This window comes from Populus euphratica, unplaced genomic scaffold, assembly GCF_000495115.2.
Source record: "Populus euphratica unplaced genomic scaffold, PopEup_1.0 scaffold255.1, whole genome shotgun sequence".
In the NCBI taxonomy this organism is placed as follows: Eukaryota; Viridiplantae; Streptophyta; class Magnoliopsida; order Malpighiales; family Salicaceae; genus Populus; species Populus euphratica.
Genome location: NW_011500141.1, coordinates 52,912 through 79,540, shown reverse-complemented (window position 1 = coordinate 79,540; position 26,629 = coordinate 52,912). Strand labels below are relative to the sequence as shown.

Genomic DNA, 26,629 nt, shown 5'->3' with positions numbered 1-26,629 from the left:
ATTTATATTTAATTATTTAGAATCATCTGTAATTGCAAACTCAATTATATCATTGACACTGAAAAATAGAATATATTTATTGTGTGAACAATAATTTTTTGAGGTTTTAATTTTAGTATTTTTTTTAGTTTATGAATTGGACAAAAATATATTTTTTAATTTAAAACATGTTTTTTTTAATAATCATCAAAAGTATATTGAAAAGACCATAAAGTTATTAGCCAAAGCAATATATAGGGACATGACCACATAAAGAAAAAAAATAAAGGAACAAACTTAGAAAAACAGAGGAAGAGAAAATAAAAAAAAAAAAAACTAGTATTGCTAGCCTGCTACAACAAAAACAAAGAACTCATAAAATATATTTTAAATTTTTTTTATAAAATTATAGCTTTTTAATAAAACAATCAATCAGTTCATACAATTAGATAAATTAAAAGGATTGATATTGAAACTACATGTTAAGTTATTAAGTTGCTGTATTTTAGAAGCACGATATACTTAAATATTGTTATTTTAAATAGTGATAAATTATTTTTTGTACTTAAAAATAATAATATTTAATAAATATTATATTTAAGAAGTGTGAAAAGATAAAAATATATTATTTTATCAAAAAAAATTTAAATGATGTTAACCTGCCAAAACTTTTATATTAATGAGCTAATTTAAAAAGAAAAAAAAACAAGAGAAACAGCTAGGTAGTTCAACAGTAGAAACTAAAAATACTCTTCCCCTGTGTCGATATATAATAGTATTCTTCGATAGCAATCAATCAAGTATACTTTTTCTATATATCTAACTGTCATTTTGGCACAAGAAAGTGGTTTCATGGTGTTGTAGCTTGATAAGAACTAACACGTGCATATCTATGTCAGAGCGACAAGGCTGTCTCTCCATTAAAGATTAAATCAACATATCGATTGATTAATTCTCAATTCCCTTCTCATGACTTGTACTCCTGCTTTTACTCCACTGAATGATTAATTTGCTATATATCCGCAAGTCTTGATCTTAAATTCAAGGTTAATTTTCATTACTTGTATAATACTCTTAGAAATCTGATTAATTTATATAATAATGAAGAAATCACTACCAAACCGACGTGTTTTTGGCATCTAACTACTTAACTTTATCTGAATGTCTGGCTATGCCGGCCATCCTCGTTGTATATATTAAATTACTGTCGCCATTTTTTTTGGTTATATCATGGACCATTTCTTTGGTCATCACACCAGCATTGCCTAAGCTTTCCCCTTTAAAAATGGACCCCAACTCTCCTTTACACCCTCCCTCCATCTCCACTGTCTCTCTGACCCCCTTCTCTCTAGTTCATATAGCCTGAAGTTTAAGCTTATATAGCAGCTAATTATATATTGAATGATGAAGGGAGCATACGAGGTGGTTCATGGGGCTCTTGATATGATACAGCCCCATGAAACATGGGACTATGCATCTGTAGCATTCCCAGCTCCAATTTCGAACCCCTTTCCAAAGCCTGCAGGGATTGAAAATCGATGCGTAAACTTGGAGAGGAATGAGCTCTCTGAGTGGGTTGAACATGTAACCAAGCAGCTCGTTGATGACTTGCCGGATATAGCAGCTCATGATGAAAGCTTGCAAAAAGACACAACAACGGTCTATGGGGGCAACGATATTGTCTCGTCACTCTTGGGCGAGTTTAGGCCAAAGAAATACATGAGGAGAAGTTATCTTGATGGAGATGGGGAAGAGCTCCAATGGAGCCATGAGCTAGGAGGACACCAAACAAACATTTCTGAAAAAGAAGGGAGCCCTAGACCAAGCATGAGTAGGATAGATGAAAATGGTTTGAGCTTAATAACCCTTCTTTTGGAGTGTGCTGTTGCTATATCAGTTGATAATCTTGGTGAAGCTCATAGAATGTTGCTTGAGCTGACCCAGATGGCTTCTCCTTACGGCCCTTCTTGTGCTGAAAGGGTTGTGGCTTATTTTTCTAAGGCCATGGGTAGTAGGGTTATTAACTCATGGCTAGGTATTTGCTCTCCGTTAATCAACCACCAAAGCATTCATGGCGCCTTTCAAGTCTTCAACAATGCCTCTCCTTTTATCAAATTTGCTCACTTCACCTCCAACCAATCAATCCTAGAAGCTTTTCATCGCCGCGATAGGGTTCACATAATTGACCTCGATATCATGCAAGGCTTGCAATGGCCGGCCTTATTTCACATCCTAGCCACCAGAATTGACGGTCCACCCCAAGTTCGAATGACCGGTATGGGCACATCAATGGAACTCTTAGTGGAGACTGGGAGACAACTTTCCAATTTCGCTAAGCGACTTGGAATGTCGTTTGAGTTCCACCCAATTGCGAAGAAATTTGGAGAAATTGATGCGTCGATGGTGCCACTCAGGAGAGGTGAAACAGTAGCCGTGCACTGGCTACAGCATACCCTCTATGATGCCACAGGACCTGATTGGAAGACATTGAGACTACTTGAAGCATTGGCCCCAAGAGTGATCACTCTAGTTGAGCAAGACATCTCACATGGCGGATCTTTCTTGGACCGTTTCGTAGGCTCTCTGCATTACTACTCAACATTGTTTGATTCCCTTGGTGCATATTTGCCTTGCGATGATCCTGGCAGGCACCGCATAGAGCATTGCCTTCTCTACAGAGAAATCAACAATATATTGGCAATAGGAGGGCCTGCAAGAAGCGGCGAGGACAAGTTCAGGCATTGGAGGAGTGAGCTAGCTAGAAGCTCGTTCATGCAGGTGCCAATGAGTGGAAACTCAATGGCTCAAGCACAGCTTATAGTGAACATGTTCCCTCCCGCTCATGGCTATAACCTTGTACAAGGAGATGGAACATTGAGGCTGGGTTGGAAGGATACTAGCTTGTTCACTGCATCTGCTTGGACTTCACGTGCTTCTAGATAGCCTCTAATTAATTCCAAAGTTTTCATTATTATTTTTTGTGTTTTTTAGTAATTAAACTGGGATTAATATATTAATTGCTTGTGGGATTCAAATTAAATGCTAGCTATCTTCATTTAATCCAACTGTAGAAATTATGTTGAAGGACATGGCCCTTGATTATAAGGGTATACTTCTCGAATCCAAGCACCTAAGCTCACGCTAGCTATACATATTGTCCATGATCAAAAAAGCTTGCCTGTTCTGTATCACAGAAGCTGATTAATCTGTTTTCTGGCGACATATTATTTGCTATCAAATTGCATGATTTGTATTGTAGTGTATTTTAAAGTATTATTTGTTTGAAAATATATTTTTTTAAAATATTAAAATATAATTTTTTAATATTTTTTCAAACCAGTAAAACTCAGTTTTTAAATGCACTAAAAACACAATTTCAAACATAAAAACAAATGATATAACGCAATATATACATTTATTTCAAGCAGACTTTATTTTGATTTACCGTCACCCTCTTAATATGTATTTATTAAATCCAAAATTTTAACCATTTGATTAAATACAATCGGAATGTGTTTTGTCCCCAAAAAGTTAATTGGTGGTTTTTAATTAAATTATCCTTCAACTTATATTTATATATATTTTCATGAAGATTATATCGTTTTGAGTCGAATCTTAAATATTATGCTATTAATTCGAAATAATATATGTTCATAAAAAAAAAATATATCTTTTAACATTCAAACCTGGATGGTGCATAAGAAGCTAACCAATTACCAACCATGGAAGTCAAACATCTAACAGGTGAAATTATAGCAATTAAACCTAACTTCACCCATTAGTCGATTTAAATTTTATGGCATGAATTGGATAAATTGATTGATTTATAATTTCATTTTAATTTTTTTAAAATTAAAATAATATTGTTTTTTTTTTAATTAAACCAAGTTTTAACTGAATTGAAAGCTAACATATTAAGTTAATTGAGTTAAACTAGATTAAGTTTAAATTAACTTTTTTTTATATCCAATTTAGGTTAAAATGAGTTAGTTAGATTTCGAGTAGATTTGATCGGGATAAATTAGGTTTAAATTGCTGAGTCCGGAAACAATCGGAGTGAAGGGCTGAGCAGTATAGTGTTTTCGGAGCTTAGGATTCTCCGGGTGCATGTGGCTTTTGAATTATGAGGAGCAAATGTATCTCGACATATCTAAAGAGGCCCAGATGCAATGAATAAACCATAGAAAGATAGCTACAAGTTACAGTGCATTAGGTTAGGAATCACCATGGATATGTGGTGAAGACTTTCAGGTTGCTTTGCAATGTGTTCGATAATTTTATTTTTCAGAGAAAAAAAACAAATATGTAAAGTTCTTCAACATGTTTTTGGCCATAAGAAGAGTTCCAATCAAAAATTAAAATGCTTGTGTATAAATTTAATTAAATAAATTAAAAATTATTTGTGTTAATAAATATGAAAAATAAATAAAAATAAATAAATTATTTTTAAAAAAAAAATTAAATTTAAAAAATAATGATTAATAAAAAGACTCAAGATAATTCAAGTTATTTTTTAAATTAGCGAAAAAATATATAGAAAGCACATAAAAAAAATAATAGAGCCCAATTTATATTAAATAAATGTTGAATAATAAAACTAAAAAATATAAGATTAAAAAAAAAGCAAGTTCAGACTAATCTTCTAAACTCAGACTAATTTTCTAAACTTGTCTTCTAAACCTAGTCTAATCTTCTAAACTTTCAAGATCCTAGACCTAGGCTAAATTAATAAGCTAGATTCTTCACCAATTTAATACAAAAAAATATAATTAAATAAATGATGATCAAATTTGATAAGAAAATAAAATAAAAAAGGAAATCATGAGAAAAATTCACAATAAAAATTAATACAAACAAAACAAATAACAATAAAAAAATAGAGACCAAGTATGACATACAAAAAAAGTGAAGGAGGATGAATTTTTTTAAAAAAATAAACTACTTCTAATAAAACAAATATCAATGAAAAAAAATATAATAAAAAAAAAATTGAAGAGTTGTTTGAGAATTTGAAGGTTTTTGTATAAAAATCAAAGAAGAAAGAGAAAAGAAAAAACACATTAACTTCAAATCAAAGTTCTGTCCATAACACATGCCACATGGAAATGAAGAAGCCGTCGAGAGGATTTGAAACACCACCCTTCAAATTAGTGTTTGGTTACGGAGCGATGTTGTGCGTGTCACTTTTAATAATGAGAAACCACACAAACGTTAATACTTGTAATAGATATATCAATTATTTTTTAATAATATTTATATTTTCAAAATTATAAAATTACCCCTCCACTAATATAAAAAAAATGAGAATATAAAAACTCCCTAGATATAATTAAGTTAAAGAAAATTCTATTGTAAAAGGATATTTTTAGAACTCAAACCTAACTTACCATGTCAAACCGAGCTTAATAATATTGGCTCCCACTTGACATAAAATGCTGTATTTCTTTATACTATAGGGGAGATCCCATCAGATTTAGGTTAAAACAAAAACTTGAGATTACTAGAAATAGAATTCACCTGCGTATATGTATATTCAAAAAAAGGTCAACAAAAGGCCTTGAGAAAAGTTCATGGAAATTAAAATAAATCGAGAACATCTACGAATATTTTATTCTGCTCCTCCATGTCTGATCCACTGACAGGTTGGATTCCTACTCATTAATTTTATCGGCACAGAGAATTGTCCGAATATGTTGTGCTTAGCATAACCTGGAGTCGTGGAAAACTTTGCCTGAACAAGGATAGTTTATATATATATATATATTATATATATATATATATATATATATATATATATATATATAATCAAATTAGCACGCTTAACTTCAAAATTCAGAGAAAAGACATCATTTGAAAAATATTTATTAAAATGATATAGTTTGATTTTATTCCGTTTAAAAAATATGATATTTATTAAATAGTATGCTTATAAAATATCACAGTTATATATTATATTTCTAAATACAACGTTAATTAAATATGACTCTTATGAAATACAATAACTCAAGATGTCGTATTTCACAAATGGTGCTAGTTAAAATTTAAATGGATCGAACACATAATATTGTCTCCTTTACAAAAAAAATCATTGCCATCCCCATTTCTCTCGTGGAAATCTTATTAAACACTTAGATTTTACTCTTAAACTAACCAAAAAATGAACTTATCCTAACCTTTAAGTGTCTATTGATGTTTTTGTATTACAAATCCATCATTCCCTTTGCTTTCACCATTGTTGTCATATTTACCCTAGTCATTCTTGTAGTCCTCTAAACAAGATAAATATACTATGTTCCTATTAATGTATTAATTTGTATTTGGTTTGGTTGAAATTAAATATTATTTATGATGAATTTAGAATTTATTGAATTAATAATAAATTAATTTAAAATATATTTAATTAGAGTTTATTTAATATAATTAAACATGAAAATAATTTAAATTATTAATAAATTAATTTTATGTTGCATTCAAATTAAGTTAAGTTGTCAAAATAAAGATTTTATATATATTCTTAGAATAGGCTACTAACGTAGTTAAATATGCATATGCATTCATATAATAAAGCATGGATGTAATTGAATTATGACAAATTACATGTCTTGTTAAATTGTTAATAAATTGATGAAATTAATATTTTTTTTAATTAAATTATTTTTTATGGATTTACATATGATTTAATGCAATTGAGCATGAAAAATATCAATTGATAATGTATCATGAATTATATTTAATTTTTGTTAATTTTGTTTTAATGTTAAATTTTAACATTAACTCTCTATAATCACAAAGTAAACAAAATTTTATATTGATAAAAACTATAATTTTATAATTTTTTTATATTTAAAATATAAAAATGACTCAAAACCTTGTAGCCAAATTGTTTTGATCATTTTAGTTAATGTTCAGCTGTCTCATTTAATATTTAGATAATTCTAAAAATAATTAAAAATCACGACATTTCAATAATATCATGGTTTATAGTAAATTCTTCAAACTGTGTTATTTTATTAAAAATAAAATCTATTCTATATTATTTTAGCATTTAATTATATATTCTGGTATTCATCCAAAAAGAAAAAGTTTAAGATAAAACAACAAAAACAAAAAAACAAATGCCATGGACACTGGTAGGAAACGTGAAAACAGGCTGCGTAATTAACTTCTCCAGCCAAATTCTCAGTCTCATTGCACTGATGAACGATCCACGAGTTGCTACCTTTGTGCGCGCGCTTGTGTGTGTATATATTATTTTAAAACAAAATTCTAATTATTTTATAATTTATTTATTTTTATATTTATTCTTTATGTTTACAAATTTTAATTTACTTCCTAAACTTTTATACGTGCATAATAATTTATATCATAATTTAGTTTATTTTGCACTCATTAAATACATAGATTTTAATTTTTCAAAACATAAATAATAAAAACAAAAACGACTAAATGAAAGAATTATCATGTTATTTTTATTTTTATTTTTCTAAATAAAGAGAATCCACTGAGCAGTAGTAATACTAATAAATAATGTGATTCCAGCTTTGTGGTTTCTTTTCTCCTGACTCAAGGCCGTGAGTGGATTCCATCTGGCTTGCCTTGCCTAGTCAGGATTTATAGATTGACTTCCTCGTGGCACTCGAGGGCTAATGGATAAGAACTAAAGGATAAGTATTTGAGAGTGCCCTTTATTAGCACTAATCAAGGATAATTAACGTTCGGACACGAGTATTATATTAAAACGGGGACATAATTAAATTCTTAAAATGGAAAAAAGAAAATTACAGAGAAACCACTGGCCAGATCCTTTCTCTGTCCGACATCGTATCATACATGTTTAAAAAAAAAAAGTGCAAATCAATGAATTAGGACAAGTAATTAAAAAAGGATGCCTGAAGTTTCCATTTTGAGACACATAGCATGGCTGATTAGTTACCTGAAATAAAATGGTGTAACTAATTAAAAAAATATCTAGTGATAATTAATAATCTATTTGTTTCGATAATTAAAAAAATAAAAGAAAAAAAATATTACATCACTAATCAATTCGTGTTAAGGTTGATGATATAAACCATCCACGCATGTTTATATCACGGTTAATGTTACAGCAAATAGTGATAACAAGTTTCGTCACTGAATCTTCGTGGCATCGCATGTTAGATATTTTTATTTTTTTGTAAAAAATAATTATATTTTTTTTTCAATGTATTTTTTAATTTAAAAAATTTAAGTTTAGATAATTTTTATATATATAATTAAATAAATCAAGAATTATATGTGTGAAAAAATAAAAAAATAAAAAATCATTGATGATGTTTAAAAATAAAATTTTAAAAATTAAAAAACAAAATAAAAATATTTAATTTCAAAAGGCTTGATATTTACTCAGTTGTATTTGCTAAATATACTTATAAAAATAGCTTTCTAAAATTTAAACAAATGATAATAAAAATATAAATACAAATTAAATTGATCGAACAAAATAAAAAGAAAAAAAACAACATCATGCAAAACTATACATATTATAAATATTATCTAAAAATAATTTTTTAATTTTTTAAAATAAAATTCACCCATACAAAAGATAAAAAAAATTATAAATAAATTAGAAAAACCCTTTAAATTTAAATGCATGACTAGAAATAATAATCATTATTTAAAATAGGCTTTTCATATAAAATAAAATAGAGAAGGGATGCTGAATTGAATATAAATTAAAAAAAATTAAAGAAAAAACCATAAAAAACCATTAATTAATTTCTTTTACAAGAAAGTAAGCAAAGGTTAGGCACGCTTCTAGGCCTCGTAAGTCAGACTAACCCACTCCATCTGTTTTGTTAGAGTTTGTGTAACTAGACCCTAACATTATCTTGGGGAAAAAATCAGATAAACATCATTTGATTTGTCTAAATTCAAGATATTATAGAAACTGAAAAATTAAGGTTTGATTTTTTTTTATCAAATTTTTTTTCAACTCCTTTTTCTACCTGAAATATCACAAGAACCATGATAAATCTATTCATTATCTCAAAATAATCCAAAAAATTACCCTAAAAATTGAAAATCACCCCAGATCATAAAATTAACTTGAGCCTATATATGTTTTTTTATAAACTTTAAATGTACAAAAAAAACACTTAATATAAACTTTTCTCGTTAGATAAAATTATCTGGCATAGATATAGTTCATTTTCATGGCTTAAATCGGTATCTACAACACTCTTTTTTTTCTAGTGCTAAAATTTAATGACCTCTCTCTTGTCTCTCTCAATCAGGAACTAAAAATAAAATAAAAAATGACCTACTATACCAAAATTAAATTGAAAAAATATTAGGATGCTAAAATTATATAATTTGTATGATTTTTAAAGTTCAAGGATTGAAATGCATATTTTGCAAAACTTATAATATGTCACATGTGTTTGATGCTCCTTTTATTTTGATTCCTCTTCTTTATCGTTTATTTTCATTATAAATCAAAATTAACTGGTTTTCAATTAAGACTAGATTATTGAAAAAAAATTGGCCTGAGGATCAATTTAAAAAATATAAAATTTTGCAAAGCTCGCTAACAATAATGTGTAAAAGTATAAATAATGGAGCATAAATTGTAAAATACGCATGTCTTTTGGAATAATACTTGATTAGATTACTAGCTTATACTGTGTTATGAGACAAAACAATCTTTTTTAAACATAAAAAAAACAGGCATTGCTACGGTTTTTTTACCATTAAAAACATTTACATGTGGAATTATTCATCCTGGTCCGATCGATCTCAAGGGTTAAAAACCCGGATGACCAATAAAATATTGTTTAACTCAAAATAAACACTCAAGATTATATTTTTTTATAAATATTAAGACAACGACATGTTGAATCGATTTGGGTTAACTTTAGTTAACCTGTCAAATCTTATGTTGGGTTATAACGCCATGATAACTTTATAAAAATCAAATCAAAACAAATTATAAAATTTAATTCTTAACAAGCTCAACATTGAATGATGAAATTGTTTTAAAAATAAATTTAAAAGAGAACAAAAAATTTATCTGAGTTGATATATTAAACCCGTAATTCGAATCATGAGATATAGACAACCCATTAAAAAAAATTAAATAAATTATGAAGCTTAATCTCGAGTCAACTAGGTAAATGTAGATGAAATTAAAAAAATAAAAAATGACCTGAGTCAACCCTGGTTGATTTGTAAAACTTGCAATCCGAATCATGAGATAAAAATAACCTCATGAAAAGCAAATTGAGACAAATCACTAAGCCTAGTTCACAATTAACCCAGTGTTAAACAACTAAATTGAGAAAAAATCAGTTAAAAAAAGAAAAGAAAAAACTCGAGTCAACCCATCTAACATGTGGTCAAGGTCATTAAATTTGATTAACCTTATAAGAAGTCATTTAAAAAAAAAAACTATGAAAGTAATTCTCCAATATATAAATTGTCGAATAATGAAAATGAAAGTGAAAAAAATTGATTAAAAAATATAAAAAAACCTGAGTCAGCCCGAGCTAATCCAACAAAATTATGACCTTAGTCACAATACTGAAATAATTTTACATAAAGCACACCGAAATCAATCACGAAGACCAATTCTCAATCAACCCGTGTTAAATGATAAAATTTAGAAAAAAAGTAAAATATATATACAAAAAAATTAAGTTAACCCAATAAACTTGTAATTTGAGTCATGAAATTATGATAACCTCATAAAAATTAGTTATGAAATATTATCATTAACAAACTTAATATTAAAAGATAAAATTAAAATTAAAAAAAAACATAAATTGTTAGAAACAAAAAACTATCCAAACCAATAATATTTGATGTGAAAAGGTGCAATAAAACCATCATTCTCTTTAATTTTTTTTTGTCAATAGCAAGAATTATTTGAAAATATAAAATGTAAACTTTATAATCAAATAAACCATAATCATAACATATAATTTTATATGGCTACAAAATTTTAATTTTTAACTAAATGTATAAAAGTGCAATAATTTTTGTTTTTTTTCATTTTAAAAGTGTATGTAACTTGAAAAAAATATTTTTTTAATGTTTTTTATAGTTTTGATGTATGATATAAAAAATTAAAAAAATTATTTTAATATATTTTAAAATAAAAAATTCTTTTAAAACACACCATCCATTGAAATAGCAAACTCATACCAGTACATACTCCAAAGCATACCTAACAAAAATAAAATAAAATAAAGTAATAAAAAAAAAATTAAAAAGGGATGAGGTAGAAAGAAGAGAAAGGTAGGCACGTTTTCTGCACCAAAAGAAAAGGCGGAGGCTGACAGCCCAAACCGAACCGAAGCAACCACCCAACCCAAACCGAACCGAACGTGTTAGGTTAGACGGCAGACCATCAAGAGAAGGTCTCGCTTCCCTTTTTTACAAAAAAATCAAAGTAGTCATAATTTCTAAAATAATAATAATTAAATAAATAACTCCAGCTAACCAATAAAACCTTATTTTTACATGCCTAAAAGTTCTATCCGTTCTTCGTCTCCTCCTCCTCCTCCTCCTTCCTTGCATTTTCTCTCAGACATAAACCCAAACACATCGCCTGATTTTCTCCAAAAATTTCCCTTTTTCTTTTGATAATCTCAAATCAAGTTTTCTCGATCTGCATCGTCCAATTTTGTTTTCAGTATATTTTGGATTTTCCATGTCAGGTCAATGTAGCTTGATTTGATCTTCCTTTAAAAAATAAAAATCAGGGTTTAAAATTTTCTTTTAATTAGTTGATTCTTTTTTGTCAACACAATCTAAGGATGTGATATATTTTTTTTACTTGTTTTATGATTACTTGATTCTTCTTCTCGATTTTGTTTAACTTTGAGTTTTCGTGTCAATCTGGTAAATCCGTGGGTGTTGGGTTTTGCGCATAGGAGAAAGGGAGAGCACAAATCTATCTAGGTAAATTTAGAAAGCCCAGAGCTGTCCAGGGCTTGAGGGAAGAATGGAAAAATCGAAGATTGACCATATGGTTGGTGGCAAGTTTAAGCTCGGGAGGAAGATTGGCAGTGGATCTTTTGGAGAGCTCTTTCTGGGTATAGCGTTTTTTTAGCTTCTTTTTTTACCTTTACTGTTTTTTGGGTCTAAAAGTTTGTGTTTTTTGTGGTGATTTGATTTGTTTTTTTTTTTGGTTAGGTGTAAATGTGCAAACTGGAGAGGAAGTTGCTGTTAAACTGGTATTTTCTAAAAGGATTATTCATTTATGTTTTGATATTTTGGATTTTGAAGGAGAGGAGTGGTTTTTTTAGCTGCGTATTTATTATTCATCTAATTTTTTGGCAAAAAATTAGGTTTTTTTCTGCATGATTGTGTTATGATTTCTTGCAATGTATAACATGATGGATGGTGCTTGTAGGTTAGGTTTTGTGCTCGGTTTACTTTGCTGTAATCACGTTTATCAACCTGTATGATACTCCCCTTTTATTGCGCAGGAGTATTTGAGATGTCAAATTTTATTACTGAAGCAGCCATTGATTTAGATTTAGATTAGGGTTGCTTACTTCTTCTACATGATTTAGAACTGTTATAGATAGTGACGGAGTGCTACATGCATTTGGATAAAGAGAGTTGTCTATTTTGTTGATAAGACAGATTCATCAATCACAATAAGTGCACAAAGCTAGACCCTTCTCGTGTTCGTTGCTTTTTGATGATGAAGCCTGCACTTATCTTAGTGAAGGAAAGTAGGAACACGGATCTGTATCTTTATTGAGCTTTGTATGATTAATTATCTGATCCTTATTCAAATGCCCTTGTGCGCAATACAAATTACGTTATTGTTAACTGCATGATTGATGTGAAAACAAGTCTTGTATTATTTTCCCTGTAAGAGATTGTTTTGCGTGAGAATATTTTTTCAAGTACTTCTTCTCTCCAATATTCCTTGCGATTCTTGATCCCTAATTATTCCAAATTTCAGGAATCTGTAAAGACCAAGCATCCACAGCTTCATTATGAGTCAAAGTTGTATATGCTTCTTCAAGGAGGGAGTACGTCTCTCTCTCTCTCTCTCTCTCTCTCTCTCTCACACACACACACACACACACACACACACACACACACACACACACACACACACACACACACACACACACACACACACACACACACACACACACACACACACACACACAACAAAAAAAAATAAAAATGCTCAGACATAAACAAGTAAATACAAATTTGAAATATCTGCTGTTGGGTGTTATTTTTTTTATATATACTTGTGGATTATGTTATTCTTCCTAAGATGCACCTTCTAGTTTTGTGAATGCAACTTCATGTTAAGGCTGTGCCCCCAGTATTTGCTAGAAGCTTACTTCATAGTACATGGAGGGGACATATTATAAGCATTGAGTTTCTTATAATATTTTTACTGTTTTTCCTTTAATGAAGCTGGAATTCCCCATCTCAAGTGGTTTGGAGTTGAGATTGATTACAACATCATGGTCATTGACCTTCTTGGGCCAAGTTTGGAAGATTTATTCAACTACTGCAACAGGAAATTCACATTGAAAACAGTGCTGATGCTTGCAGATCAACTAGTAAGTACACTTGATTGTTTTTTTTGTTAATGAATATATCTTACACTGTAGATAAAATTTTCCTCTCATTTCCTGTCTCTTCAGATTAACAGAGTCGAATACATGCATTCAAGAGGTTTCCTTCACCGTGATATAAAGCCTGACAACTTTTTGATGGGCCTAGGCCGCAAAGCAAATCAGGTACTTATTCCTACATGGTTCTTGTTAGCCACCTTAGTAAACTAGAGCATATGTCAGCTTGTTTTTTGCATTTTGTATTTATTGGTTATTATGTATATTATGTGAAGGAGATGACTTCATCCAATTGTTGTCATAGGTTCCAGCTTTCTTCTGTTTTTAAGTTTGCTATTTTTTGGGATCATGTAATACAGGTTTATGTCATTGATTTTGGTCTTGCAAAGAAGTATAGAGATCTTCAGACCCACAAGCACATTCCATACAGGTAAATTTTTCTTTTTCATGTTTGCCTCATGGTGCATGAAGTTCAGATTTATGGTAAATATTGAGATGATCTGTGGTGTTTTTCATTGGCTCACAAGTCATCCATTTAGCACGACAGTTAACTTCTCATTACCTATGAATAGTTGTGACTAGAAGAGGTTGGAGACTATAGTTTGCCATAAGATTCTGTTTCATATGAAAGCGGCAAGCTCCACCAGGCATGATTATCACTTCAATATGTGCTCATATTAGGAATAGAATGAACTCAGTAAATTTACTTCCTTTTCTATGCATTGAAATTCAAGCTTTATTTAGATTTATGCAAAGATAATGCCATGCTCATGGCAGTGAACAAGACTGAAGTAAGATTTAATGATTGGAAGAGGTTGGAGACTAGGTTTTCCCGTGAGATTTTCTGTTTCATAAGAAAGCAGCAAACTCCACCAGGCATGATTATCACTGCAATATTTGCTCATGTTAGGAATAGAATGATGAACTCAGCAAGTTGACCTCCTATTCTATGCATTAAAACTCGAGCTTTATTTAGATTTGTGCATAGGTAATGAGCATACAAAAGTAATGTCATGCTCATGGCAGTGAACCAGACTGAAAGTTAAGATTTGAGGAACTTAATGTTGAAGTGTGGTTTTATGGCACATACAACTTTGATCCAACTCCTTAGAGTCCCAAAGACAGTCACATATCTAATAAAGAGAGTGTTATCTATTGGAAATAAAACAACCCTATTTAAGTTATTTTTGGTCATGGCATGGACCTCGTGGCAGCTTTTGGATTTGATGATGAGTTAAGTGAGTTGTTTCGTGTGTCTGATGTTCTTCCTTTTCCATTAACTATGGTTTTTAGTCATGGATAATCACATTTGTGTACTTGATGATAAATTGTATCATATAAAATCTCTTACAGCTCGATCCCAAGTTTATTTTCACTAAAAACCTCATTGATTCTTTTGCCACTAGATCTTTTCTGCTTCTTGCAAATTTGTTGTGCCAGTTTTTATGCAATCTCTCCCTGTTTAGAAATAGATAAATGCAATAATTTACAGAAAAAACAAAGTGACATGTAAAGAGCCTTCATACATCTCTCTCGCGTGTGATGATTATTCTACTTCTTGTGGTCACATCTCTTGTATTTGTTCATGCTTCTCTCTATCTATTTTTCCTAATTTGTATTGTTTACAGCAAGTGTAGGAAAATGATATCATTATGAAACTTACAAGGTTTTTCCATTGCAGGGAGAACAAGAACCTTACAGGCACAGCTCGCTATGCAAGTGTCAACACTCACCTTGGAGTTGGTAAGTCATTTTTTTTTTTCTCATAATGATTTTCCAATTATCAACAGGCACTCACTATCTGATACTTAGATTTATTTTTGAATTAGTGATGGAATTATTATTTCTCTACTTGCAGAACAAAGCAGACGGGATGATTTGGAATCCCTTGGTTATGTGCTTATGTATTTCTTAAGGGGCAGGTTGATTATATAGTAGCCAAGCACTTGAATTCATACCCTCTTTTGTTATCATTTCTGTGTGGGAGAGTGGGTGGTATGTCCTACTTGATGTTGAATAGTGATTTTTGCCTATTAATTTTATTCAATTTCTTTGCTTCAGTCTTCCATGGCAAGGATTAAAGGCTGGCACAAAGAAGCAAAAATATGATAAGATCAGCGAAAAGAAAGTTTCAACCCCTATTGAGGTAATTTGCCATGTATTCCTTATTATAATGGAGAACATCATAATGCAATTAATTTGCAAGGGACCTCATGAAGGATTTGGTTACGGCCTTGTTTGGGACCGTGTTCCCTTAAATTTTGAATTTTTTTTTTTGTTTTCAGATCGTTTTGATGTGTTGATATCAAAAATAAAAAAAAAATATTATTTTGATGTATTTCTAAGCAAAAAGCACTTTAAACCCCAACCACTACCATAATCCCAAACAGGCTTGCTAGTTCCAAAGTTTTATATGGACACAGTTAGTTGGCAAAACCAAGCATGAACTATTAGTATTACTGCCTGTGTTGGATCCAGACTAGGCTGGATGCTTCTTGTTAAGCATCAACTAGCACAGCCCAATATTCTTCATATGAATAATAGTTTAGTGTTTGCACCAAATGTGAGTGTCATATGTACTGTTTGTAAAGTTAGGGAGTATGTAATTATGGTGCGTGCACGTTTTCTCACTGAATATGGTCTTGGGCACTAGATCATAGCCCAATTTTGAAAACTGCAGGGTAATTTTGGTCTCTGATATACATTTTATTCATGTTTCTACTCGATAATGTAAATCCATATTGTGTGACAGATGCTTTGTAAGTCACACCCCTCGGAATTTGTATCATACTTCCACTACTGCCGGTCACTGCGATTTGAAGACAAACCAGACTATTCATATTTGAAGAGGCTGTTTCGGGACTTATTTATTCGGGAAGGTAAAATACTAGCAGTTGCTCTTGTCGAGTTATTTTGCTGGTATCTCTCTAATCTTTGAATTTTTGATGCTGCTGCTGCTGCAGGTTATCAGTTTGACTATGTTTTTGACTGGACTGTTTTGAAGTACCCTCAGATTGGTGCCAGCTCTAGAGGACGGGTGAGTGTTTTAACTTGTGGACATGAGTTTCGGAGGGGGAAAGGAGAGGATGTTATGCCTTAAAATTTTTGCCTCTTTTTTCAGCATTCTAGTGGGAAACCTGGTCATGCCGGACCATCTGCAGAAAGACCAGCAGAAAGGGTCTCAGGTATGCTTTCTATACACAAAAATGGATTAGTTTTGGTGCCAGGTTTATTGAAACCCTAAGTTATGATTATTCTTAGAATTTTACTGTCATACACATTTGGGATTGTGAATGCTAATCACTAGCTTGGATATGGGTTAGAACATGCCTTTACCTCAATTTAGATGGACTTGTACTTCATATAGATGCCTACAATGATTTTGACTTTTGTAACTTTATACTCCCCGCTGCTGGATAATTTCTTTCTCGGTTTGTTTTTCACAATTCCTTTGGTGGTTAATTCTTGTTTTGCAATACTTACATTCAGTTGGAAAAGAGATTCGGGAAAGATTCTCAGGTGCAGTAGAAGCATTTTCAACAAAAAGGGTCGCTGGTTCTAGTCTACATGATACTTCCAGAAACAAGACCTTGGATAATGTAAGTACCTACCTAAATACTTCTAATTGCATTTTTCTGTTGGAACTTAAATGTTGTCACTTGGTCTTGTTGGATAAGGTTATCTTTATTCCCTTGGTGCCCAGGACTTTTCAGCATTTACTTTTATAGTGTTTTGCAATCGACCTTTTGTCCTAGTTTGTATTGAGTCGGGCTGGAGATCCTTTCTTCTCTGAGTTCATTAATTACAAACCCAAATATAGCAGAGTGCTGTCCATCAAGACAAGTTGTTTTTGTTTCTCTTCTTGTAGATTGCTTCGTGCTTCCACATGTCTTTCATATTTTGAAGCATTTTGGGGTATGATTCTAAAAGTTTTAAATTTTAGTATTTCAGTTGAGGCCCTTAATTTCCACTTCTGAACAAGAATAAAAGCAGCAGAAAATAAAGTCACTTTTTTCCAATCAATTGTCTCTGCAAAATTCATTTAGCTGTGCAGTAAGTTCCTTCGCTTGTATTTAAAATCCTTATCTAGACTGACAATAAATTTTCAGCTACCTGAGCCGGAAAAAGGGCGCAGTTCTTCTCGATATGGAAGTACCTCAAGAAAAGCCATCATCTCAAGTAGCAGGCCAAGTTCCTCTGGAGAACCTTCTGAAGGTCGCTCGGGCCGATTACTCTCTAGTGGTGGCCGCCTGACTTCGACTCAAAGAGTGCAACCAGGGTATGAGATCAAATCATCCCAGACCCGTGCTGCAGCTACTAGAGGCACTCGTGAGGATACTTTCCGGAGCTTTGAGTTCCTCTCGCTCAGGAAGTAACAAGGAGTCCATTAAGAAAATAATTTGCTCACATATCTAATAGATACATGATTTTTCATGTGAAGAAATCCTGGAATTTATAATCTCGCCTGGGGTATGGGAAATTATCAGAGATAATTACTGCAATGACAGACCAGTTCAGATCCTGATAAAACATTTCCAGTCTCGTTCCCCCTTTGTCCCTTAAAAAGTTTCTGACGGTTGCAACATGTTTTAGACGCATCCAAAAAGAAACAGATGCTTCGGGACTGCCCTCTTACATGTGGAACTTGAGTTGTACTAATATTCTGTTTCATGACTCGTTTACTACTCTTTGTTTGTACCTTTGAAGGTCTCGCTCTCCATTTTCTGTCATCGAATGTGGTGGACACTACTTGTTTTACCTTGTAATGTCATGTTCAAATGTCTGCAAAGAAAACGGACGAATCTCGTTCTTTCTTTTCTTTGCCTCGTCCTTGTATCATAAGGTCGATGTGCACCCTCTTTGGCATGGATCTCTCATTCCTTGCTAGTTTATTCATGTCATCCTAATGCAAACACAACTGTTATGTTGTTTCTCCATCGGGGAAATTCGAAACTCCACGTTAGTTTAACCTTCGATGCTTCACTCAGGTGACAACAGCAGATGATATTTCGATAGCTCCACTGGGCCAACACAAGTTTAAATGATTTAAAATAGAACAGGCTCTTTGCCCATGAAAAAATTAAAATGGCCTTGCCCGTTTTGATTGCTTTAATGGCCTTACCATCCCTCCCTCTCTGTCGTCCTCCATGCCCCTTCTTCTCCAAAGCTGCTTATTCCAAAGCCATGGTCTTTTCTGCATTAGACCTCCTTGGTTCGTCAATTCTCCTGATTCAAACCACAATCCTCTATTTTATGTGGAATTCAGCGACTAGAACTGATTGGGTTTTTGTTTTGATGACAGGCGTGTGGTTGCTGTGAATTGGCTGTATGTTCTCGCACAAGGATGGTATTTCAATTCAGAGTGGAGACGTTATAATTTTTTCATTTTTTATAACATTGTGCACATAGACATTAATCCAGATCAACAAGGTGTCTCAAATTATCAGAACCTGCAAGCAAATGAGTAACATTGAGGGGAAACATGGGTTTGGAAAAGAAAAAAAGAAGAAATGCCTACAGAATACAGCCCCAGGAAGAAATCAAATTATGGAATGTTAAGATAACATTGTGCATAAGATATTAATCCAGTTCAACAAGGTGTCTCAAATTATCAGAACCTGCAAGCAAATGAGTAACATTGAGGGGAAACATGGGTTTGGAAAAGAAAAAAAAATGCCTACAGAATACAGCCCCGTGAAGAATCAAATTACGAGGGAAGCCTTCAAAATGCAGGATGGTCATCTAAAGGGTTTCTCATGGCTGCCAAACGTTTCTCTAGCTCGTCAATGCCAGAACTGCAAAAAGGAAACAAATGATGAATAAACATAGAAAAAAAAGGAATTTTCCTTTTCCTCTTTATTCAGTTATTTGGAAACTGTTTGATTCCATTAGTAATAAGAGAAAAGCTAAAGCCCATCATTCCCCAAGATCAGAGGTCCGAATCATGCCCTTGTTCCAATAAGTGCATCTTGGTTTAAAAGCCATTGGTAGATTGGTTTTATGTGAATTTTTTCATTGTTTGATAAGGAAAATTCAGAGCAGAAAAATACCTGCTGGCATCCTCTCTATTCTTCCCTGTGATTTTACCCTTTGGTGCCGCTGACAACTGCCAAATATAGTTCAGGTTAGCATTATGAATAGGAAAATAATCACAGCAAACAACGTTTGTATAAAGAATTACAATTAACACCAACCTGTGAGGCAACATCAACACCAATTTCATCCAGCACCTGAAAGAAAAATCAAAAAGGAAAAAAGGTAATCAGTTCTTTGTTTTGAAGTCCGATAGATACTGAATGAATTCATAAAGAATGATTTCCTAATGGTGGGGAGGGGGGGCGTGGAGGGTTGTAAATTATTGGGCACCATATAGGATCTTCTGCTCCTTGGCTTTCCAGTTATATAACCAGAAAAACAGAAAAATCAACACTTAATGACTTAAAATAATCCAGTCAACACAACAGTAAAGCAAATGCATGCAACCACGAGCATAACGCACTTCTAGACTCCCAGCTTATTTTAGAAGATCTTCATATTACATCAATAATTACAATACCTGATTCGTCAGCTCTTCAGTCTCCTCTTCAGCCTCATCGTTATCCAAGGCATCGTCTATGGCATCCGACATCATTTCAGTCTGTATGGAAAAGTAAGAGTGATCAACACTAATGAACGAAAAGAATTGACAATCATGAACTTCCTATCATGGTAGATTATTTAGAGCTAAAAGCATGATCTTACAGTCATATCCATTTGTGCTGACTGCTTCTGAAACTCTCTTATAACCTTCATTTGCTTTGCAGGCGCCATTTGCTGCAATTAAATCATAACAGTCATCAGCATTGCCCCAAAACAAAGCAAACATATGAAATTTGAAGTTCTGATTTGTATACTAATGAAATAAATATTGTTAAAAAAAAACACAGAAGAACTCATGTACTGTTTTCATCAAAATGCTTTCAAATTAAAGAGATCTTGCATCTTGAAATATGTGGATATTAATCTAACATTCAATCAATATTAACACTTACATATACTATGAATCCATGACTAACCTTATTCATAGCTTCCATTGCCTTACTGGCACCTTTTAAACCAACAGCAACTGAAGACTGAGCATGCATTGCCTGGCAAAGCAGATGAACATTGTTAAGAGCACATTGTGCATGCACTACGAAGAGCAATCCACACCCATTCCCTCAGTACAGATAAAAAAAGACACGGTTTTACATCATACCTGAGTATGAGTCGCTATGCCTCTCATTTGAGCTCGACTGCCTTGTAAGTTAGCTATTTGCTGCCTAAGCCTGATTAGCTGCCGGGCTAAAATTTTAGTTGCTGCCTGCAAAATGCATAGCCCGGAAAAAAAAAAGAATTGAAAAGAGTTCATTAGGTGGCTGTTTGAGGGCAATCATGCTCGTCAACAAGCTTCAAGACTTCTGAAAATTTGGGTAAAATGATCTCCATTGAATGTAAAGCACTAGATTGATTTTTAAAAACTACTAGAACAACAAATCTACATCTGGCTCCTAAGTAGAAGAACACAAAGTTCAGTATTGTTATTGAAGGAATATAAATTTAATATTGTTTAGGAACAGTTATATAACACAGAAACTCAAGTCTTCTAGCAATGAGGAAAATCCATATCAAAGCAACATACATCATTTCCAGTCTTAGCTGTCCGTTTTATCTCCGCAACAAGCTTCTTTTCCTAAAAAGATAACAAATATGTTAAGATCTAATCGAACAGAGAAAGTGTGAAAAGAGATCACCATTCAACAACATTTGATTACTTCTAGCTGCAATGCTCCGATTTCCCTCTCTATACCTGAATCAAGGTAAAACAATAGCGTGAGATTCAAAGAAATTTCTAGCCTCATAATCCAGCAGGATGTTAATCGTAAGATCTCTCCATAACTTATGTCTCGGAATCCAATGACATAAAGAACATAAAATGACAGTGCCCGCCACACCCAAAAACCATTTAAAGAACCCTATGCTCTTGGCAGTCTAAGAAGGACCAAATTAAGAGCTTTACAAAAACGTCTGCTTTCCAAACTTATTCTTTCATTTAATAGGTTTGATGCACTGGTACAGTCCCGCAGAAGCTCTAGTCTATCTCTAATAGAGTCTCCATATGAAAGGAAACTGTATCATTCTTTTTGCTTTGTTTTTTATTAGAGAAGATCTCATCTTCACATGATGGCAGGCTAAGTTTGCAAATCGGAATACTTTAGCATCGCCATAGAAGTTCCCACCATCTCTTCCACCCTAGGTCATCATTATCGACAATCGTTCAACTTCCCAAAGGAGGGCGTGCTCTAAGGTAGCTTGAATGGTATCTAAAACCATAATCCAATGCCACCCCATCAGGTTTCAACATCTAACAGGCCAACCCATTTCACTTTATAGTCCAGAAAATAAAAGGCGGCGGCACTATGTTCTTAAATCTAGACACTCCAGCTGAAAATTTTGCTAAGGGAAACACGACACGTTTGAGCTTCTTGTGTGCTTGAAAGAAAAACAAGAAGAGAGAGAATTTGATCACGAATTAGCTTGAGTATTAAGGGAGGAAAAAGCAACAAGAAAAGAATTTGATCGTCTTTGTATACAATCTGGCATGGTATTCGAATGCTGAGAGCCAAATTGGCTAAAAACAGATAAAGAGCAATGCAATACCTCTAGTAGCATGTTGCATTTCTCTCTTGCTATCTCGAAGAGCCTCTGCACAACCCAAAGAGATCGCTTGATTCGTCAAAGAAAATCAACAAACTCGAGTGATTGCACAGATACAACAATAGACAAAGATAATCAAGCAAACAGTCATGGGATTGATTTAACAGGGAGAGTTGGGGCATGATCGCACCTTTAGGGCTTGGTTTTTTGCTGAAGAAGTTCATATTCCTTTTCTTTTAGTTTTATTTGAGCTTGAAAAACAGGGGATTTTGATTTCTTAACAACGTTGTTGACGAGGAGAGAAGCTGGGATGGAAAGAGGATCTGTTCTGTTTGGTTTGTCGAACGTGGAGAGAAAGCGCCTCGAAATTTTGCGGCTTTTTTTATATATATATTATTACTTAATTCTATTTTACTAGTACTAAAAATACGGTAATGATGAGGGACTTTACTGTAAATATATAATTATATCTTCTCGGGATTTTCTTTTTAATTTTGACTTTTCTTTATAATTAAGCGTTGACGGCATAGTCTTCCATCCAGAGTTTGACACCTTCATTTCTCGTTTCTGATTACTAGCGGGTGCCTTTTTTAATATTTTTTAATTGTTTTACTGTGTTGATTTTAAAAATAAAAATATAATATATAAAAAATATTTTTTGATATATTTTTAATTAAAAATATTTTAAAAAACACTTTCAACATCACATCACACAAGTACTTTAACTAAAAAATAAAATAATGTTATAATTATTATAGTAAAACATAATTTTTTAAATTTATGTGCAGTAAATTTTAAAAAATGTAAAACAATATTAAGAAAATAAAATAAAATAATAATATAAATATGCCAAGTGTAAAAAATAAAAAAATAAACAATTTTTTTTTCAAAAAATGTGTGGATATGAAAAATAAAGAACTAGAAAAATATTAAAACCATGAATTTAGTATGCAGGTTATAATATTTTTTTAAAAAAAAAAGTATTAAGCATGCATACTTCTCTTAAATGTATTTTTACATAAAAAATTAAAAGTTTCACTTGAAAAATATATGCAATCATCTAACTAAATAAATTATCAACTATTTATGTAAATAAAAAAATATCATTAATAATAACCAAGAAATAAATTGTAAATATGGAATATTTGCTTGATCATGTTTACTAAGTTTTTTTATTTGAATAAATAAAAGATAAATCTATTATAAAAACTTGTTACTTAAATGATAAATACAAACAAAAATAATTGAATAAAATCATACCATAAAAAATATCACCAAAGGTTGAACATATCAAAAAAAAAAAAAACTAGAGCCATAGACACTTGCCGATATGATAAAAACATATGAAAAATAATTAAAAAAAACTTGGATGAACTTGACAATCAACCCGAGTAAACAAGTCAAGCACATGACCTACGATATGAAAGTGGGACGACTTTGAAAATAGCAAAGCGAGTAAAAACACCGATGATTTTTTTTTTGAAAAAATGATCAAAGTCAATCTACATCACTTTTTAAAATTCATAATTCATGTCATGAAATCAGGACAACCCCATTAAAAGCAAGTTTAAAATAAACAAAGAAGCAAAATTTGTAACCAAACAAATATTGAGGTATGGAACCTAGAAAAAAAATCAATAAAAAAACAATGTAAAAATAAAATAAATAGCAATTAAAAGGATGAGACTAGATTCAACATAAAACTAATTGAAATTAAATGTCAGGGGAAAATTCAAATGAAATTAAATGTTTATGAATGGAATTAAACAAAAAAAATTAATAATTAAAATATTTGGCACTAAACCTGACATAAAGATTCAATAAAAAAAAATATTTAAAAATGGAATCAAAGAAAAATAAAAAAAAAATCAAGGAAATGATTAGAAAAAATCAATTAAAAGAATAAATATCAAATTTAATAAAAAAAACTAACAAAATCAAACAATCAATCATGAAATTAAAAAATAAAATTCAATTATAAATAATTAATGTAAATAAAATAATTATAATTAAGAGAAGAATAACCGAATCAAGAGTAAAAAGAAATGAAAGAGCTGATATAATTTTTTGAATAACAAGTACATAATCCAAGAAAGGAAGAAAAGAAAAAAAAAAGGAAAAAAGAAGAAGCTAATTAACGCCAAATCAGATCTCACTACTGTACATATGTTATCATGAAAGGAATAGGACATTAAATGATGTGATGGAAGCTTGATTTCAATTATTATTATCAGTTATACATGCCACTGGAAGGCGGCGTAATAACTAATACGTGTTAATAAATTTTTTTTATGTGCACAAAACTAAAAATGTTTCCTAACTAAACAATAATAACAAAAAAATTACAATAAAGCCCCTGAAAGTAAGACTAAAAAATTTGAATGGCAGAGTGGTTTGATTATTTATAAAATAAAATAAAAATAAAAATGTCTCTATTATTAAATAACAATAACAAAGGAAGCATAAAAAAATGACAATCAACTATACGAAACCAAGGCTAATAAATTTACATAACAAGGATGCCCGTGTAATTTAATTATTCATAACAAAATTAAAATTAATATGCGATCACTAAATCAAATGTTTTGATTATTTAATTTTTAGTAGAAATACAATAATTGCATTGTTATTAAAAAAAATAGTGCTGTCCCAAACAAATAAAGAATGAAAAATTAACTATGTGTAACCCTCAATTCAAAATTTAATCAAGGTAAAAAAAAATAATTTCATATTATAATTCTATAATTCCAGGTACATTTTACCACGAATGAAATACAGTGAAAACCTTGCAGTTTAGTATTTACTTAATATCTTCTCGGGATTTTCTTTTTAATTTTGACTTTTCTTCTTGAGAGTTGGAGCGTAGACGGCAAAATCTCCCATCCTAAACTTCACACCGCCAGTTCTCGTGTCCGAGAGAGGTTACCGGGTGGGTGCCCTCATGGGTTACACACACACGTGTGTGTAATTTCCTTTTCATGATTAGAAATTCAGGTTTAGATTTTTCTCTCGTGTAAGCCATATGAATATTATGTTTAATTATTGGGTATGATTGTTAATTGTCATTATCGCATGGGCATGTTATGTTCTAACTCAAATATTCTCTGATCTTGTATTTATTTTATATTTTCAATTATAGATGTTAATCTAAATACGATGTAGACGATATAAATAAGAGACTTTTTTTATATATATATATATAAATAGTTATTTTACCAGATTAATAATAAATATAATATAAATATTATTAAATCTAACCACTTAATAACTAAATAGCTAAATCTAGGCTATCTAATGGTTTAATCCGTGACCCAATAATTAGATATAGTCAAATTTAAGATTTTTTTTTTTAAATACTAAAACATCATCGTTTTAAATAAAATGACTGGCTTGGGGACATGACAACCAAGGAAACAATACCGTGTTTTCTTTGTGTCTGATAATCTTTCGAGATTATCATCTTGTTCGTTGTTTTCGGAACATCTTAGCTCCAGCAAATCATCCCGAGTCTGAAAACTCGATCCGCCGTGCCTCGAAAGATGTTCGAAATGGAATAGATTCGAGAAATAAGATGAGTTCAAAAATCCCCGGATGCGAGTGTTCTATTTGCATTCATTGTAAACTATGATTTCGAAATCCACTACACTAAAAATCATGACCGCACGGGACAGGATCTAATCAAGCATGGATTCATGGTTAAAAAGACGACGAGTATTAACAGTTATGCACGACTTCAATTTGTCTATCATTGACTTTTCTTCAATGAAAGTTACCGTTCATATATATATATATATATATATATATATGCAGGCACCACGGGCATCGTTGTCCATGGTCAGCTTATGGTATGCTCTGGCTAGGGATTACTCGGCTTGTGTCTTGCTCTGGATAGAGATTTGGGTCCAGTCAACCTCTAGATCACATGTCCAACTAGAATAATCCTAAAATGTTGTTTTAGTGGTCTTTTTAAATAGAAAAAAATAGAATAAAAAACACTAAAATACTTTGTTTTGGATAGAATATATAAAAAAGCTATTGAAATGTACCGATTAATTTTATGATAACTTACCAAGTCAACCGAATTGTTGGCTGACTCGCTGAACTACTCAACTTTAATTAGGTTGATATTCAAAACAATTAAAAAACCATAATTCAAATTAAAATGTTACTTGATTAACATGTTAAGCTGGACTGAATTAAGATCTTGTTTATTTTTCTAGTTTTAAATTATTTTAATATGATGATGTTAAAAATAAATTTTGATAAATAAATAAGAATATTATTTTAATATATTATTAACTTAGTTTTAAAAAAAATCACAATAAGATGTTTAATATCAATGATCGGCAACTCTAGCATGTCTGATACTAGTGGATCCCCTT

General features: G+C 31.4%; 3 protein-coding genes across 4 annotated transcripts; 2 read left to right on the top strand and 1 right to left on the bottom strand.

The window, feature by feature from the left end:
• Positions 1-1,270: 1,270 nt before the first annotated feature.
• On the top strand, positions 1,271-3,091 carry LOC105110634 (protein SCARECROW-like). Its single transcript, XM_011005723.1, has one exon. The coding sequence runs from the start codon at positions 1,381-1,383 to the stop codon at positions 2,920-2,922; it is 1,542 nt and encodes a 513-aa protein (XP_011004025.1). The 5' UTR covers positions 1,271-1,380; the 3' UTR covers positions 2,923-3,091.
• An 8,366-nt stretch (positions 3,092-11,457) lies between these two features.
• Positions 11,458-18,393, top strand: LOC105110635 (casein kinase I-like). Of its 2 annotated transcripts, XM_011005724.1 has the most exons (14): positions 11,458-12,053; positions 12,154-12,194; positions 12,938-13,007; positions 13,411-13,559; positions 13,644-13,739; positions 13,931-14,001; positions 15,253-15,314; positions 15,430-15,493; positions 15,633-15,717; positions 16,324-16,450; positions 16,535-16,608; positions 16,693-16,756; positions 17,061-17,170; positions 17,681-18,393. In XM_011005724.1, exons 1-14 carry the CDS (start codon positions 11,963-11,965, stop codon positions 17,945-17,947), a joined length of 1,371 nt encoding a protein of 456 aa, XP_011004026.1. In that variant the 5' UTR covers positions 11,458-11,962; the 3' UTR covers positions 17,948-18,393. The 2 variants fall into 2 exon arrangements, with proteins under 2 accessions (XP_011004026.1, XP_011004027.1); XM_011005725.1 differs by lacking the exon at positions 12,154-12,194 and having other exon boundaries at positions 11,970-12,053.
• A 700-nt stretch (positions 18,394-19,093) lies between these two features.
• LOC105110628 (vacuolar protein sorting-associated protein 2 homolog 3-like) lies at positions 19,094-22,625 on the bottom strand. Its single transcript, XM_011005717.1, has 11 exons — positions 22,438-22,625; positions 22,251-22,295; positions 21,365-21,399; positions 21,232-21,282; positions 20,809-20,913; positions 20,627-20,698; positions 20,313-20,384; positions 20,128-20,208; positions 19,766-19,801; positions 19,622-19,677; positions 19,094-19,366 (listed from the first exon to the last, which is right to left on the bottom strand). The coding sequence occupies exons 1-11, from the start codon at positions 22,469-22,471 to the stop codon at positions 19,294-19,296; spliced, it is 660 nt and encodes a 219-aa protein (XP_011004019.1). The 5' UTR covers positions 22,472-22,625; the 3' UTR covers positions 19,094-19,293.
• Positions 22,626-26,629: the final 4,004 nt, after the last annotated feature.